The 15064-nt window shown below is 49.7% G+C and overlaps 6 protein-coding genes across 6 annotated transcripts; 4 read left to right on the top strand and 2 right to left on the bottom strand.

Annotated features, from left to right (window-relative positions):
- Positions 1 to 906: 906 nt before the first annotated feature.
- Positions 907 to 1388, bottom strand: ISF_09744 (hypothetical protein; the record flags this gene model as incomplete). Its single annotated transcript, XM_018853345.1, has 2 exons — positions 907 to 1299; positions 1347 to 1388. The coding sequence occupies 2 exons, from the start codon at positions 1386 to 1388 to the stop codon at positions 907 to 909; spliced, it is 435 nt and encodes a 144-aa protein (XP_018699467.1).
- A 2648-nt stretch (positions 1389 to 4036) lies between these two features.
- Positions 4037 to 4615, top strand: ISF_09743 (hypothetical protein; the record flags this gene model as incomplete). Its single annotated transcript, XM_018853344.1, has 1 exon — positions 4037 to 4615. One exon carries the CDS (start codon positions 4037 to 4039, stop codon positions 4613 to 4615), a length of 579 nt encoding a protein of 192 aa, XP_018699466.1.
- An 862-nt stretch (positions 4616 to 5477) lies between these two features.
- ISF_09742 (hypothetical protein) lies at positions 5478 to 8087 on the top strand (the record flags this gene model as incomplete). The annotated part of the gene is made up of 1 exon (XM_018853343.1): positions 5478 to 8087. One exon carries the CDS (start codon positions 5478 to 5480, stop codon positions 8085 to 8087), a length of 2610 nt encoding a protein of 869 aa, XP_018699465.1.
- A 1354-nt stretch (positions 8088 to 9441) lies between these two features.
- ISF_09741 (hypothetical protein) lies at positions 9442 to 9861 on the top strand (the record flags this gene model as incomplete). Its single annotated transcript, XM_018853342.1, has 1 exon — positions 9442 to 9861. One exon carries the CDS (start codon positions 9442 to 9444, stop codon positions 9859 to 9861), a length of 420 nt encoding a protein of 139 aa, XP_018699464.1.
- A 2903-nt stretch (positions 9862 to 12764) lies between these two features.
- Positions 12765 to 13355, top strand: ISF_09740 (hypothetical protein; the record flags this gene model as incomplete). The annotated part of the gene is made up of 1 exon (XM_018853341.1): positions 12765 to 13355. One exon carries the CDS (start codon positions 12765 to 12767, stop codon positions 13353 to 13355), a length of 591 nt encoding a protein of 196 aa, XP_018699463.1.
- A 172-nt stretch (positions 13356 to 13527) lies between these two features.
- ISF_09739 (hypothetical protein) lies at positions 13528 to 14358 on the bottom strand (the record flags this gene model as incomplete). Its single annotated transcript, XM_018853340.1, has 3 exons — positions 13528 to 13865; positions 13926 to 14035; positions 14084 to 14358. The coding sequence occupies 3 exons, from the start codon at positions 14356 to 14358 to the stop codon at positions 13528 to 13530; spliced, it is 723 nt and encodes a 240-aa protein (XP_018699462.1).
- Positions 14359 to 15064: the final 706 nt, after the last annotated feature.

The following is a 15064-nucleotide window of genomic DNA, read 5'->3' as shown; positions in this document are numbered from 1 at the left end:
TTAAAGAGGAGAGCGACTAGTTATGTATCCTTATATTCATTAAAACGGGCAGCCTGAGTATGCAGCCGTCGACTGTCGGCTTATTAACTGTAGTAGTAGTAATAGATAGATGTCTTAATCAAGACTGGCCATTGCGAGCTACCTCCATGATTGTGAACTTGCTAAGCAGATCGGGCAACATCGTATCGTCAAGAATGGTGGGCAGCTCAAAAGTATTTTTAAAACATAATCTTCCACAGACCTTAGCCATAGTTCTAAGTTGCTCCTCATTAGAGCGTCCAATCTTCGAGATGATACCAATTTCCCTTAGATAGCATAAGCTCGGTGCTGCAGCTTTGGCTTGCTCGTCATGCGTGTAATGGCGCTGCAGTGGGAAGAAACAATCTGGTAGCCCGACCACCCTGTCCTCACGTAGCTGAGCTTGAAACTTGTCGCTGAGGTCATCGATTCCATTAATAGGCCAGTCACTCGATTCAAGCAGCGGCAATAAGCCTCGGGGAACTTCGTCATCGTTTGAACATGGTTGGACCTCCTTGTTCCTTCGTAGAACAATGAGCATGCCCTGGGCGAGAGCAGTGTATTGTTTTTCGGCATATTTTGGCTGGTGATCTGCTGGATTCTGGACGGTCTGAGCCGGTTCGTCCTCGTTAGTGTCTGGAATTCTAACTAACGTTAGTAGCCTTCGTTGTGCAAAGGGCTGCGATAACTTACAAGCTATAGTTATGAGTGATCCGTGAAGTCATAATGGTAGGCTGTGATTATAGTTCTGAGTCAGGTACATTCTAATCCACGGGCAGCGAACATTTAAATCTTTTGAAGGCTTTTCCATAGGAGACGAGACATACATCTTCCTCAGCTGAATGCAGAGGGCGTGGCAACTATTATCGAAACGGGCGGCCTCGGTGTCTAGCCGTCGACTGTCAGCTTGCCACGTTCATGGGGGAGTGTGACCCATTCATCTTCCTCTGCCGTCTCCAAAGTGTGTGACAACTGTACAACTAGTCTGACATCGGCCTCGGACCTTGCAAGGATCAATCTCTCCGTTCCTGTGCGGATACCAATGTATGCACCTGTTGAGACACTCTTCAGTTGCGTCTTCAAGCTACCAAACTTCTTCTCAGAGCCCTCCAGTATTTTGCGAGCTTTGGATAGATTGGGTTTGTCAAGGTCGCCACATGTCTCGGCGAATACGGCGTAATGGTTGTTCAAAGCGAGTTTTGTGACGGAATTTGGTAGGCAGTCCGTTAGATTATGATGGATACCGGCTATCCAGAGCTCTAGCTTGATCACTTCGGCGCCCTGTTCACTATTAGTGAAAGAAAGAAAAAGCAGAAAAGATATACTACCTCTCTATCCCTATCAGTACCTAAGAGGTGATAGGTAGTCATAATGTATAGAGCCCACACAGTAGGTATGGCTATAGTAGAAGTAATGGGTGCTACTGGTGTATTTATAAATAATACTATAGTTTGAATTAAATCCCACTAATCTTTGAACTGGCTCGCAGTCTGTGCGGAGGTCGCCGGTCAACTTTTTTCTTTTAGCGTGCGCTATTAGGAAAAAGGAGTATAAATAAATACAAAGTTTTATTGAATATAAACCAATTGAATCTAGAACAGGTAGAAGTCTGGCAGCGCTGTACTGTCAGGCCGTGGCTCGCCTCCCTCGGTCTTCACCAGTACATCCAGCCCCTCCTCCGGTGGCAGGCTTTCAAGATCCCCAGTGGTGATGTCTTCCAGGTCCACACGCTTTGAAATCAGACTCTGATGGGACTTCCCGAGTTGGAATGTATTTCCGTCCCGCGGAGCTTGACCTGCCTCCTTGGCCTGCCTCCGTGACCGGTGTGCAGATACTCCACCCATGACCTGGATGACACAGCTGAAAGAAAGGCCAATCAATGATTGAGAGAAGTACTGTACATGTTGTAGAGTGGGCGCCTTTTCAGTTGGCACAAAAGCAGCCACAAGCCCGAGCACAAGGCCAACCCCGGAGAGCAGGGCGAGCCAAAGCCAGTGTTGTCGATAGCGCACATGAGCTAGAGCCGCATCATTGGTGAGATAATGACCTGTCAGTGCGAAGCCTCCACTGTTGAGTGTAATGGATATCCAAAGCCACTGCCTTTGCGTAGTCACAAAGCACCATATCCCTAAAGCCGGAACAGTGGTGTTAAGTAGGAAGGCACATGCCATGATAGCGTATTTCCTAACACCCTGAAATGGAAGTATAGAAAGCCAGAGATAAACCTAAGCTGGTGATTAGCACTTTCTCACCAAAGATTTAGTATATCTTACAATTTCTGCTTTGAGGCATTGCCCACTAATAAGCTCCCATGTGTAGAATACTACGTTTGACAGTGGGGTGTTCGGTATGCGATGCGTGGAAAAGAACGCCGAGATCAATGCGACTGATACGATAGGGTAAATGACAAGAGCGGCTCGAAGGAGATAGAGTCTTTTTTGCGAAAATTGCTTAGGGGAGTAGTGAGCGCGAACAAGGCAAAGACCAATGTGAGCCACTTCGAGGCCAGATACAGTGAGGGCAAGACTGTACTCAGTCACGCCGATGGGCTGCATTGCGCTGATAGGCCGTATCCCGAAGAGCGGTGTGGTCTTTACATTTGACTCTCTATCATCTACCTAGACACAGCTATAAATATATGAAAATCAGTGACGACGCTGAAAGGATAAACCATCTTATTCCGCGACACACTGAATGTCGTTTTGCTTGGGAGTGGGCCGATCAGCCTCGCTCATCGAAGCGTGTATGTGACTGGTGGAGAGCCAAAAGATCCTTGCCTAACCAGCCAGATTGCCTGATATACACTCATGATCTAAAATTATCCTGCCCACGCGTGCAAAGGAGATGATGACAGCGACTACGCATAATGTGTACACAAGGGCTGTCATTTATCCTTTTGTCTAATTTGGAGTTTAGGACAGGTCTTAAACTGTATTTTGAAAGAAAATAGTCTTTCGCAACTTGATAACAATAAAGCGAAAGACAGCGCTAACCAAAAAAACGAAAAAGTCGGGTGCGCGCACCCGACTTTTTCGTTTTTTTGGTTAGCGTATGTCAAGTGGCGTTCTTAGCGTATTCTAACCCCGCAGACCTCCTGATCAGAGACAGAAACTTGCACAATCAGCCTCTCATTCTTGCATCTACATCTTCTCCCTTCATTTATACAATGGTGATACGCAAAGCAGAAACGAAGCGTTACAGCGCTGCGAAACTGACGATTCGGGAGCTTCGGTCCCTACTACTTCCATACAAAGACGACGATACAGCAGATGTGGTTCTCAAAAACAAAGGGAATCGCCAAATCCTTCAACTATGGTACCAGTCGCTCCACCACAACTTTAGGGAGCGAGGCAGCAAACCGGCCGTCAATAACGCTGCGGCAATCAAGTCAATCGAACGTCTACAGTTGAAGGTAAACGATTCAGTTTCTGGTCATTTTTGCCTATGGGAGAATGATCCAGGGTGCTTTTGGCGGCCAGAGCCAGACAACTTTCCTGTCGAGCACGGGCCATTCACCTCGACTGACGCATACCGCCAATTCTTCACCGTCTCCGCGATTCACCTCTACAAGCAATTGTCGACTTACAAGGTCTTATGGAGGTTCACAACGGTTGCTGTGTACTTGAATTTCCGACGTTGGAAGCCTGAAACCGAATCTATCAGGAAGGGTCAAGTCCGGGACTTTTTACGTTTTCTGAGATGTGATGCCTCTGAGGACGTGACTACAACTTGTCTTGTTATCATCAAAGCTGGACAACGCCGAATTTCGTTTTTTCGTCGTCTAGCACGCTTCAATAGCCAAGGATGCGACAACGATGGAACCAGTGAGGTCGCAGACGAGGATGAACTATTCAGAAGCGCACTGGGGATACTGTTTTATGATATCATACCAGATTCCATGTATGTATTTGTTTATCAGATGTGAGCATATGCTAATCATCATAGATGGGACACCGACCGTGGTCTTGCCCTGAAAGATTACGACACCATCATACAGCACCTCCATTCGATTAAAATAATGACCCCCCCGGAGCAATATGACACTTTTCGCTTAGCAAAAAAATTGTTGGACTATCAGAGCTCAATGTTCTGGCCCGACGAAAGTGGAAAGCAAATCTCTCCCGAACATTGTCAAACGCAAATGACTGCGACGGAAGCGGCTGGAACGCTACGTTCTCTCGCTACCTCCGGTACAACAGGCTATTACGCCACACAAGAGCAACCTGCTTGCCCGTTGCCTCGTGCTAGCAGCTTTTCTTATACGGGATTTTCGCCAACCGCAAACCATACGCAGAATGCTGAGGCCATTGGGTTCGACAGCCCGGCTTTCGGGAATACGATCAATCGCATCGAGCACCACGCCAGCTTTACTGTCAACCCTGGCACGTTCAACGGTCTTCACTTCGACTGGCAGGGCAATTACGATGCTCCTTATCCGGCTAGCTTCCACATGGACCCCAACGCTTTTGCCAGTCTCACTCCACAACATGCTTATCAGGCTCCTTTTGAGACTCCTTGCCAGACTGCCCACGATGTTGATATCCCCATAAACCCTGAATCTTTCGAGAGTCTCATGCCATCAGTCTTAGAACAGTAACATAATAAGAAATATCTCTAGTATTCATCAGACCCGATAGTAACTATAACGATAAGAAGAGTTTACTTAACGTTGACTATCCAAAGAAGAGTTAATATACAATTATCTTCAACTCGCACCACGACTTTTTTTAAAATATGTCCTTTCTCATAAAGTGCAAGCTGAATATGATCATTTCCTTCAATGATCGAGTATCGTTCGCCCGAGATTGGTATTATATCGCCAACTTCAAACCCATACCGGAGGTTCCTAGAGTCGCCAGAGATACGCAGGAGAATGCCCTTTTTATCCTTCAAGAACTGTTAGATCTTATTACCTTAGTAGCGTCAATATACGTACTGCTTCAATGATAGGTTGAATGATGGGGTGAACGTCTTTGTGGGAGTACTCATGCATCCCGTCGTAATTGGTCGGGTGCCATCCGTCTGGGTGGTGCTCGGTGTAATTCAGCAAGTTGCGCAAGTGCTCCTTCTCTTCATCTAGCTGGAGTATCTCAACTGCTGAACCCATCAGGATAGTCTGACTGCTTTTGAGCCGTCCTCGTGTCCCTTATGTGGTAGAAGCATTAAAATGGCCCTCAACCTGTAGTTATATATATTTTCTTTGTCTAGTTTCTTCGCGGGGCACTCAGTGAGGGGCATAATGCTGGACTAGCCGTGGAGCTGATCATGTGCTGCCCAATCACGTGATTAGGCAGACTAAAAGTTGTCGCGCGGCTTTTAGTGGGCCACGTGCACGAAAAGGGCGGCCCCTACATTCGCGCCCGGGCGCGGATTAAGAATGCCGCGCCCTGCTGACTAACTTTCCCGCGCCCCCTTTCAACACACAATCGCACAACCATTAACCACTTCATACTTTCGCCATGTCCCAAGCAGTATTCCCGGATGATGTGCTCCCTCCAGAGGGTGTATACAGTTCCCGCGAATCTCTCCTTAGCGCCATTAATTCATGGGCAAAACCTAGAGGCTATGCATTTACCACGGGAAAGTCGACGAAAACACCCAATGGCCGGGTTAAAGTTGTGTTTGCTTGCGATCGCAACGGGCAGCAGCCAAATGCCTCCATACAGCGAAAACGGCGTACCTGTAGCCGAGGAACAGGATGCAAGTTTTCGGTGCTTGCCAAACAGTCTTTGGATGGAGCGGCATGGGTTCTCAGTCATCGACCCGGACTGGATTTCTCTCTCCACAATCACCCGCCAAGCGAAGACCCATCTGCACACCCAGCACATCGCCAACTTACTGGGGGTGATTCCAGGGTCATATCTAGTCTTGCGGCTGCTGGAGCTGCTCCTCGTGAAATCAGGACGTACCTCCGTAACAATTCCACGACACTTGCAACGCAGAAAGATATCTATAATCGAATTGGGGCAGCAAGGAGAGACCTACGGGAGGGCCAAAGCAGCATACAAGCACTAGTCGACCAATTGTATGAGGAAGGCTTCCACTTCAAGGTTCGGCTGGATTCCGATAATCGGCTTACAGCAATCTTCTTTGCCCATCCGGACTCAATCGCATTTCTCCAATGCAACCCCGATGTTCTGCTCCTTGACTGTACCTACAAGACAAACAAACACAGCATGCCACGTCTCGATATGGTTGGCGTTGACGCTTGCGAGCGCTCCTTTTGTATTGCTTTTGCGTTCCTCTCTGGTGAGACCGAAGAGGACTACTCATGGGCTTTGCAACATCTTCGGTCGCTCTATCGGCGTGACCTTCCCTCCATTGTCTTGACAGACCGGTGCTTGGCCGCGATGAATGCGGCTGCAACCTGGTTCCCTTCATCCGGAGGTCTCCTTTGCACTTGGCATGTAAACAAGGCGGTGTTGCAATATTGCCGGCCTGCCTTTCTGGCTGGAGGTAGCCAAGGAGAAGGGAGATGGGATGAGTTCTACAAGACTTGGCATGCACTCGTAGCCTCTCCGACGCAAATGATATTTCAAGAGCGCCTGGCCGATTTCGAGCGGAAATATGCCGAGAAATTTACAGACGCAGTCGGCTATGTTAGGACAATCTGGCTCGACCCGTTTAAAGAGAAAATTGTTCGAGCATGGGTCGACCGATATTTGCACTTTGGCAATGTGGCTACCTCCAGGCAGGTGGCTTGTAGTTTGGTTGAAGGCGGAGGGACTAATCTGTCTTCTAGAGCCGAGGGGATTCACTCATTATTGAAAGCACACATCAAGATATCTACCCTCGATCTATTCGATGTCTGGCAAGCCATGAGACCTGCAGTCACCAACCAGCTGAAGGAATTGAAGTATGTGCGTGCTTCTCAGCAGGTATCGATGCCTCTGGACGTCTCTGGTGTGGTGTTTGAGGCGGTGCGGGGCTGGGTCTCTCATCGAGCCCTCCGTAAAGTGCAGGAACAACGACAACTGCTTTCCAAGCCACTTAGAAGCTGCAGCATGACCTTAACATCCTCCTTTGGGCTGCCGTGTGTCCATGCTTTGAAGAAGCTCGAGGAAGAAGGCGGAGCCTTGTTACTCGAGCATTTCCATCCCCATTGGCATTTGAAACGAGATGTTTCAAGACCACACCCAATATTAGAGCCTAGAAAAGTCCCAAGCCAGCTCAACCAGAGACGAAAGCAGCCAGCAACTAGCACAAGGCGAGAGCCTAGCGCGTTCGAGACAATTGAGGCAGCAACACGTCCAAAGGCACTGCCTAAATGCAGCATGTGTCACACAATAGGTCACACAATGACTTCAAAGTCATGCCCCTTACGATATACAGAGCTATTTCAGCAACCAGCAACGGTCACCGAAACAACAGCACACACAATGAGCATCGTGGCATCAGAAGCAGTGGCGACGACAGCCGCAGAGACGACGATAGCTCATGCGACCATAGGTCAGAAAGACGAACATCTCATGGTAGCGATGCAAGCACCAACGGGCCACGTCCAGGCATTAGAAGTCCAGGCGCTGGCAGATCGTGAGTCTGGTAGCTATACATCTACAGTCGAGACAGTGGCAGATTGCATTATAGTCAGCTCAACAGTCGTACAACAGGCAGCAGTAGCCGAGCCAGCAGTGGCGGGAAAGGCAACTGCGCCAAAGCTCAGATATAATGACCCGCAAGCAATCTACCAGAGATATGTTGAGTCGAGACAGACTTGGTACGGTGCGCAGCCGCGTGGCAGTATCAAGACTAACCAACAGTATCGAAAGGCAACGGGTTTACCCCAGCGGTACAACAGGGCGGAGCTTGCTTGGTGTCTTGATTGGAAGCAGATGGGTGGGCGATGTAAAGAGCAAGAAGGGTCTAGAGACTGGACGAAGGAAGAAATGATGTCGTATCTGGATTGGGACAAGGCAGAAGAAGGCCGGGTTGAAGCAATGGTAGCAGCTGAGATGGAAGCGAATCCATTTTCTGACAGACGAGGCATGGGTGACATCTGGGAGGCTGCGGCAGCGGACTGTGCGGCACAAGAGGCCCTGTATTTAGGCGATCAAGCCACTGAAATTTAATCACTGACCACTGCGAAGGGGGCGCGGCATTCTTAATCCGCGCCCGGGCGCGAATGTAGGGGCCGCCCACGAAAAGCCGTGGCTTATCTAAGCAAGGAACACTGGGTAAAGGGCCAGGAAAGGAAGTTATACTAAAAAAGCAGGAGGTGATCATTATTAGCATGTGCCTACATATCGTGCAGAGTTTCATAATGTGGCTGCATATAAACCGAAGCCACTAAAAAGCAATAACATTCAACAACGTCTAATTATGAGCGGCCTCGCCAGTACCAGACTCTTATCCTACCTCCTAGTAACGATCGTCAGATAGGTCCAGGTAATCCGAGTCTCTACCTGTAACCCAAAATTCCTCATTCTCCATATTCCTGACAACAAATCGAGACGAATCTTCATCTATATCGCTATCAGCCACAAATGGACTTCGTTTCCTCTTCCTGATTAGCAACGGCGCGCATGGGCTGGCTCTCAAAATTCTGCCATAGTATTGGTCCATACTGCCATGTACTTCCATAGCGTGGCGTATCCAGGTATTCCTATCCCGGATCTGCGCCACTCGTTCATTTTGGCGGCATGCGGTACACTCAAATGGATATTGAGATTCTTTTTCGTGGGCCTTAGAAAAGTGTAGGCTGAACCCTCGGACAGAATGCTCTGTCGAGCAGATAAGGCAAAACGCAGGCTTTTCCGAAAAGTAAGGATCAGGAGCGAATTGTTTGCCGTGTTGTTGCTCCACGTGTGCTGCCCATGCAATGGTTCCTGCAGGGACAAGGACATGATGCCCAGTTTTCCGGCATGCGGGACACTCAAATGCCTCTTCGAGTGGGTGCGAACGTTGAACGTGCCGTGAGAGTGTTGCTCTTGTTGCGAAAGATTGGTCGCAAATTAAACACAACGTCGGTGTTGGGGTTCTGGCTTTGCAGACTTTTGGCGCTCTCTTTTTGTGTGTCGGTTGATGTTGCGTGCCCTTCGGAAGTGGCAGCAGATCTGCTAGATAATCCATGAGATTGGGGACCAGCTGAGTCGTTTCCGCATTCTTCTGAAACAAATCACCTATAACTGATGATTTTTTGCAACCAGGAATCTCTTTCGGCTTCCGAGGGTCTGTTTCGTTGATCTGGCGAAGATGAGCAGTTGATTGACCTCGAGCTCGAAGGGCGTCAACCAGCTTAAAGTATTCGTTTCGTTTCTCAACAAGCTTTAACTTTTCTAAGAAATTGAGAAGATATTGGAGTCGGGCCGCGGCCTTATTTGCTTCCTCTTTATCCTTATCTTCTTCAATCCGAAGGCGGAGGCGGGTAACATCTCGGCGCGCCTCGAACCCCGCGAGATTGCGGAAGGTCATTTCCAAAAGATCATGACAATAGCATTGCAATGGGTCGAACTCGCCGTCAAACGGCTCATCCCCGCGGAGAAATTGCGGGTGGAGGTTCGGTCGATTCTGCAGGATTGGCTCGAGAATGGTGAGGCTGAGGCGTTGGCCGAGCTTCACAAGCTCATCGATGATGAGCAAGGCGGCCCTATGACCTACAATCACTATTACACTGATAACGTTCAGAAATCGAGACTGGATGCTCAGAAGGTGGCGATGCGTTCCGCCGTGAATGAAGTGACTCAACATGAGTGGAGGGGCAAACTTCACATCAGTAACCACCAAGACGACATCAACCGGTTCCTGTCCGCCGTTGAGGCAAGAATTACAGTTGACATGGATGAGCAAGCATGCATAGAGGCGCTAACAGAGCTCGAGTCCTACTACAAAGCACGTTTTACTTGAGTAATCAGGGATTAGCTGCTAATTCGATCCCCAGGTGGGTCGCAAAACGTTCGTCGACAACGTCGCCCGGCAGGTAGCAGAGCGACATATCATTTCGCCTCTTCCGAGAGCATTCTGTCCAAATTCTATTTCGCAGATGCTGACGAAGAATTGGAACGTATAGGCTCAGAACCTGATCTTCAGAGGCTTCACCGGGAGAGGCTCTCGGCCACAGCACAAGGGCTTAGGAAGAGCCTGGCTGAGATGCAAAGAACTATCTAGCCTTTGCCTTTGGCAAGGAGGCTAGGGGCGAGACTAGGGACGATCTTGACTTGGCCATCGCTTCTGTTTTGCTGACAATGAATCCGGCTGTTTCGTCGATTGACTCGTAAAATGACTTGGTGGAGGAGTATTGGATTTAGCTTTCTATTTACTCTGCCCTTTAGCAGTGGTTTTCCCTCGAGGTTTTTCCACTGCCGGCACGCGAATGCGGAAGGGCAAATTGTTGAATTGACTCGATAATTAGACTGCGTGTGCATGTGTCTACTCGTTATCTACCGTCTTGCGGAGCCCCATTGGTACCACAGTAATGACGTGTTGAAGAACCTCCAACGCAGCTCGTCTGGCTGTGAAGCTGCTCTCGTACGTCTTGTGTACTAGACTGCGCGCGATGCAGAAGCCGAATCTGCCGCAATAAATGCCAGAAAGGAGGAAGCTGCGCCGGCATTCCTTGGCTCGGTGGGTATTCGTTGTGTAGCGGGGGATCCGGCAGAACAAACACGCTCTGCAAGTCCCTCCGATAATGCAGTGCGATGTCGTGTGTGCGCGCCGAAAATAACAGTCAGCGAGAGCGTGGACCTGCGCTGTTCAAACACAAGGCGAGTCTAAGTACAATAGTTTGGGGGGAATGAACGGGAAATTTGATACTGGGAAGTTCGCGTCGGCCAAACATCTTTTCATGATCAGGCTGAGCCCCGCAGGATGCAACGACGCCGGCTAGGGTGGAGCGTTATAGCGCCTCTTGGGCTATCTTACTGGTAGCCACCTTCGTCTTCCCATCATAGCGCCTGGTAGCCAAGGTCGCAGCTGCGCTAGCGAATAAGAAAGGTAACAGCAAACTCCTTGGGGACTCTTGTGTTTCTTGGTGGACGGATATACAAGCAGATCAGCAAAGGCACGCACATTTTATGGATGGCTGGTCTTACCTTGTCGCTTATGCCTTGCCCCACTATAATCTGGCTGGAGCATTTTTTTATACATAGTCCCAGGAGCTGCCCAGTGTCCAGGAAACACAATCACGATGACCGCTTACCACGGTCAGCCCGTCGTCCACATTTTGTGTGGGCATCACTGGTGGACGTTCGATGCTTTCATTGAGCAGCCAACTTTCCGAATGGACGGCAGTCCCCTCGACTGGTGGTCTCGTAGCCAGGGTGATCATCCACTCAATTCCATCAATTTTGCCTCATGATTGAGTTGCGTTGACGGATTACTTAGCATGCTCCCCGTGGAGTTGAACCACTTTGAGCCGAAATTGGGTTGGTGGAAGTTTGAGTTGAAATGATTGAATTACACCTCACGTGATAATTGCCCCTGTAGTTACTCCATCTCGGCCTCTCCTCCACTATGATACTATTCTCGACTTCTCTCGACACATCCACCAACGAATCTGCAGTGGCATCAGGCATGTACTTAATCACGGCATTTAATTGCATATCTGCGTGTCGGCGAGGGCTTGTACTCCTCCTCTCACAGTTTCTGTACCATCCTTTTCGCCTCCTGCAGCCAGGGTCGTTGCGCTGTATCTGTCCAAGTACTCTCGAAGTATCCCCAACGTGAAGCAGGGTTCAGTATTGCCGAAGTATAGTATACCGGGTCTCATCTAGCTTTGCATAGTACTCATTCAGTTTATCGCAACCTAAGTTGATGTTAATCTTGAAATGCTTACCAATCTTCCGACCTTTCCATCGGAACTTCATACGTTGAGGCCGCTGACGAGCGCAGGTCTCGTCTTTGGCAAGAGTTGTTGGGGAGGGCGGGAAGCGAAAGCACCAAGTCAGAGGTGAAGTGCCCCGTGTCGGCAAGACCTACGTCCCTCTTCCGAGAGTATTTCGAGGTGAAAACCGGAAACAGCTAAGAAGCGCCGGGAGCCGCAGCCGCACAGGGCCACCTCTCTGACAGTGCGGCGGTAGCGGAGGAACTTGTCACGCAGAACGACAGTGGTAGTAGAGGGAATTGTTACAGAACACGAGTACAACAAAATGGGCGCAATAGGATTGCCAAAGCCTGGGAATTGGGGGTGGGGCAACGATCCCAACTTTTTAGCGGGTTTTACTGCGCATCTGGCTACTGGTACCGGGGCCGCGCGGGGGTCACACGCGGGCCCTGCTGAGACTTTACAGTCCATCGCTGCCCTCGCAGTACCTTCAGTGCTTTACCTATCAACAGGTCAAAACCTTGTACAAACTACTCAACTCATGTCATGAATGATTATGCAATATCTATACACTCATGTCTAATGCACCTCCCGGTTGCGGTGTCGATCCGCAAGCTGTCCGGGTGCTGGGCCTTGATCGGGGACGGATATCCTGTGCTCCACAGCTAGCTGACGTAACGATCTTCTCATGCGCCACTGGCCTGACCTCCATCCTCCTCCATCCATCTTCATCCTGAACAACTCTACCTAGCGGAATCTCGCGCAGCCACGAGCCAGATACGTGCTGATCTAGCCATGAGCCGCAGCCTTGAGGATACCAATAAAACACTTGCTGTTATACAGACCCTTAACGAGCATGAAATACCATGTTGTTGTGTTGGCATCTCGGCCCTCAAATTTTACGGCGCCCGTCGTATGAGAACTGTGCGTTGCCCTAATACCCTAGTGCCCTGCGTCGTTGAGACGGCCACTGACCGACCTCTCTAACATGACATTGCAGACCTGGGAGATCTGCGTACCCGCCGATCTTGTCACGGTAGCCGAAAAGCTTTTTCGATCGGACGATGCCTTCGCTTCACTCGAGCCGAAAAAGCCTGCGCCAGTTTCTCGGATACATGCGTATAGTCGATTCGGAACGTGCGGAAGCAACCACGAATTTCTCATTATACCTGACTGCGATGTGCATTTGGACTGCCGTTCTATTGATGTAACTCACAGCCTTCGTGGGCTACCATACCCCAGTCTGAAAGACTTCGCTCAGAGCTGCATAGACCGCCGCAGTCATGTAGAACTGTGCGATTTTGTTGACGGAACCAATCTATCCGAGGAGTGGGGAGAAAAGAATCTGGATTTGAACGGCATGCACGATGTTCGGTGGGTACGGGACATGCAAGCCAAGGAGGGCGTCTGCCCACGGTGGTGGCCAACGCGTCCGAAGAAGAAGCGGGAGATCTGGCAGTCGTATGTGCGAACGAAGGAGCAGAGACTGGACTGCTCGCGACCACCGTCAAGGTACGTCACTCAGTATCGGCATATAGGCTCAGAAGACCCCTGGACTATGCTGTCGGATGCGTCATGAGTGGCAAGTCAGTAGCAGTGGAAATACAAACATGACCCCCAAAGCGCATTTATTAACACCAGCTGTTGTGCTTAGCAGTAGCTAAAACGAGGACAAGATAGCTTGTGTTTTCTCTGGGTGGAAGCTGGAATGACACTCGAATCTTCGGGTGATGTCCCGCTCAATGCGTCCATCAGCGCTGGTCGCCCTCCAAGCCTAAATACTGTTTCATCGCATCCACTTCGTCATCATCCATCTCATTGTCATAAAACCATCGGAAAAAGGTTTCGCGCCTATCCTTGACTTCGTCCTGGATCCAGCCGCCAATTTCGGTGCGATACGTTTCGATCAGCCAAACCAAGTCCGTGCAGTCCGTATCTTTACGGCGAGTAGCTATCGCATGAAGCTTTTGGCGGACTTGCCAGCGCAAAGACATGACTCGCTTCTTGCCCTCCGCCCCAGTCAGCGTCTCCGCTGGAGTGACTACTTCCACGACGTCTTGCGTCTCAAGCGTAGGCGTCTCAAGCCGCCCTGTCCCGAAAAAACTGGAATGAGATGTGGTTGATAAGGTCTCGGGCGCCACCTACATACCTGCCAAAATGACATCGACGCAGACAAGTTGCTTGTCGTGCGAATCCACAAATATCTTGAACTGGTCACCACCTTCTTCGAGAATCTGTTTATGATAGTATAGGGTGATCCTGGACGGAATTAGCCAACGCAGACACCAGGGTTGGAAAGCTGCCGACCTGCTGTGCGGCCTAAGTTTCTCCCAAATGTTTGCAGTAGAAGGAGCTTGTATCACAATGTCCAAATCTTCTGTGTGTCGCTCAGACCCTCGCAATCTCATGGCCCAGCCACCACACCATGCGTGTGAGTCTCCGAAAATACTTTCAAGGTATTCCGCAGCCTTGAGTAGATCGTCATCCGTGGCTGAAGCGGCATTGTTTTCGAGTACTCGTAGTTCAAAAGGGTTATCTTTTCCAAAGAATTTCGCCCCTTGGCTTTCCGCTTGACTGGCCATTTCGATGAATGACTTGAATATTCTTATATAAAGTGCAAAATTCGTGTGATGAGAGCAACGGGATATGACCCATAAACGGTGGGAATGATGACTTTATACATTTTACAATTCAGCGAGGCTGAGGAAGAGCGGAGAGAGCTGCTGCCTAATATGCGGCGGCCGAAAGCGCAGAACGGCTCACAATCAATACCGCTGTACTACGGTACCCCGCGTTCACGCAGGTTCGGTTCATATCGGCTCGATGCGGGCCAATAAAAGCCAAAATTTCAAGAGGCGTTACGTTCCGCTCCAAGTTGCATAGCATGTAGCCGGTCCAGTGGACATTCAGCGCCGCGATGATGAGGGGAAAGAGATGGCATACCATCAGACTAAAGCGTTGGGAGAGAAAGAACAGGAGCTTTGAATTAGGACAGTGCGAGGCATGGCGTACATGGATGGAGACTTCCTAGTTTTCATCTCGTTCACAGTGTAGTAGCTGCTGGTGTCTTCGGCCAACTTTCCTTACTCCGGCGGCTGCCGATGCGCTCTCCAGTACCTTCTTTAAGCACCACGCGGCTGTCTGATACGTGTGGTCGCTATTAAGGCTTGTGTCGGAATAAGCGGAGTCTAGATGTTGTTAATGCTTTTAATTCGTTTCGTGGTCGCCCAACTACACCGACCCTTTTACGACTACGATGTCTCTCAAAATTCCAAAATACGCCCGAAT

Source organism: Cordyceps fumosorosea, assembly GCF_001636725.1.
Source record: "Cordyceps fumosorosea ARSEF 2679 chromosome Unknown scaffold_68, whole genome shotgun sequence".
NCBI lineage: Eukaryota > Fungi > Ascomycota > Sordariomycetes > Hypocreales > Cordycipitaceae > Cordyceps > Cordyceps fumosorosea.
This window is presented reverse-complemented; position numbering and strand designations above follow the sequence as displayed.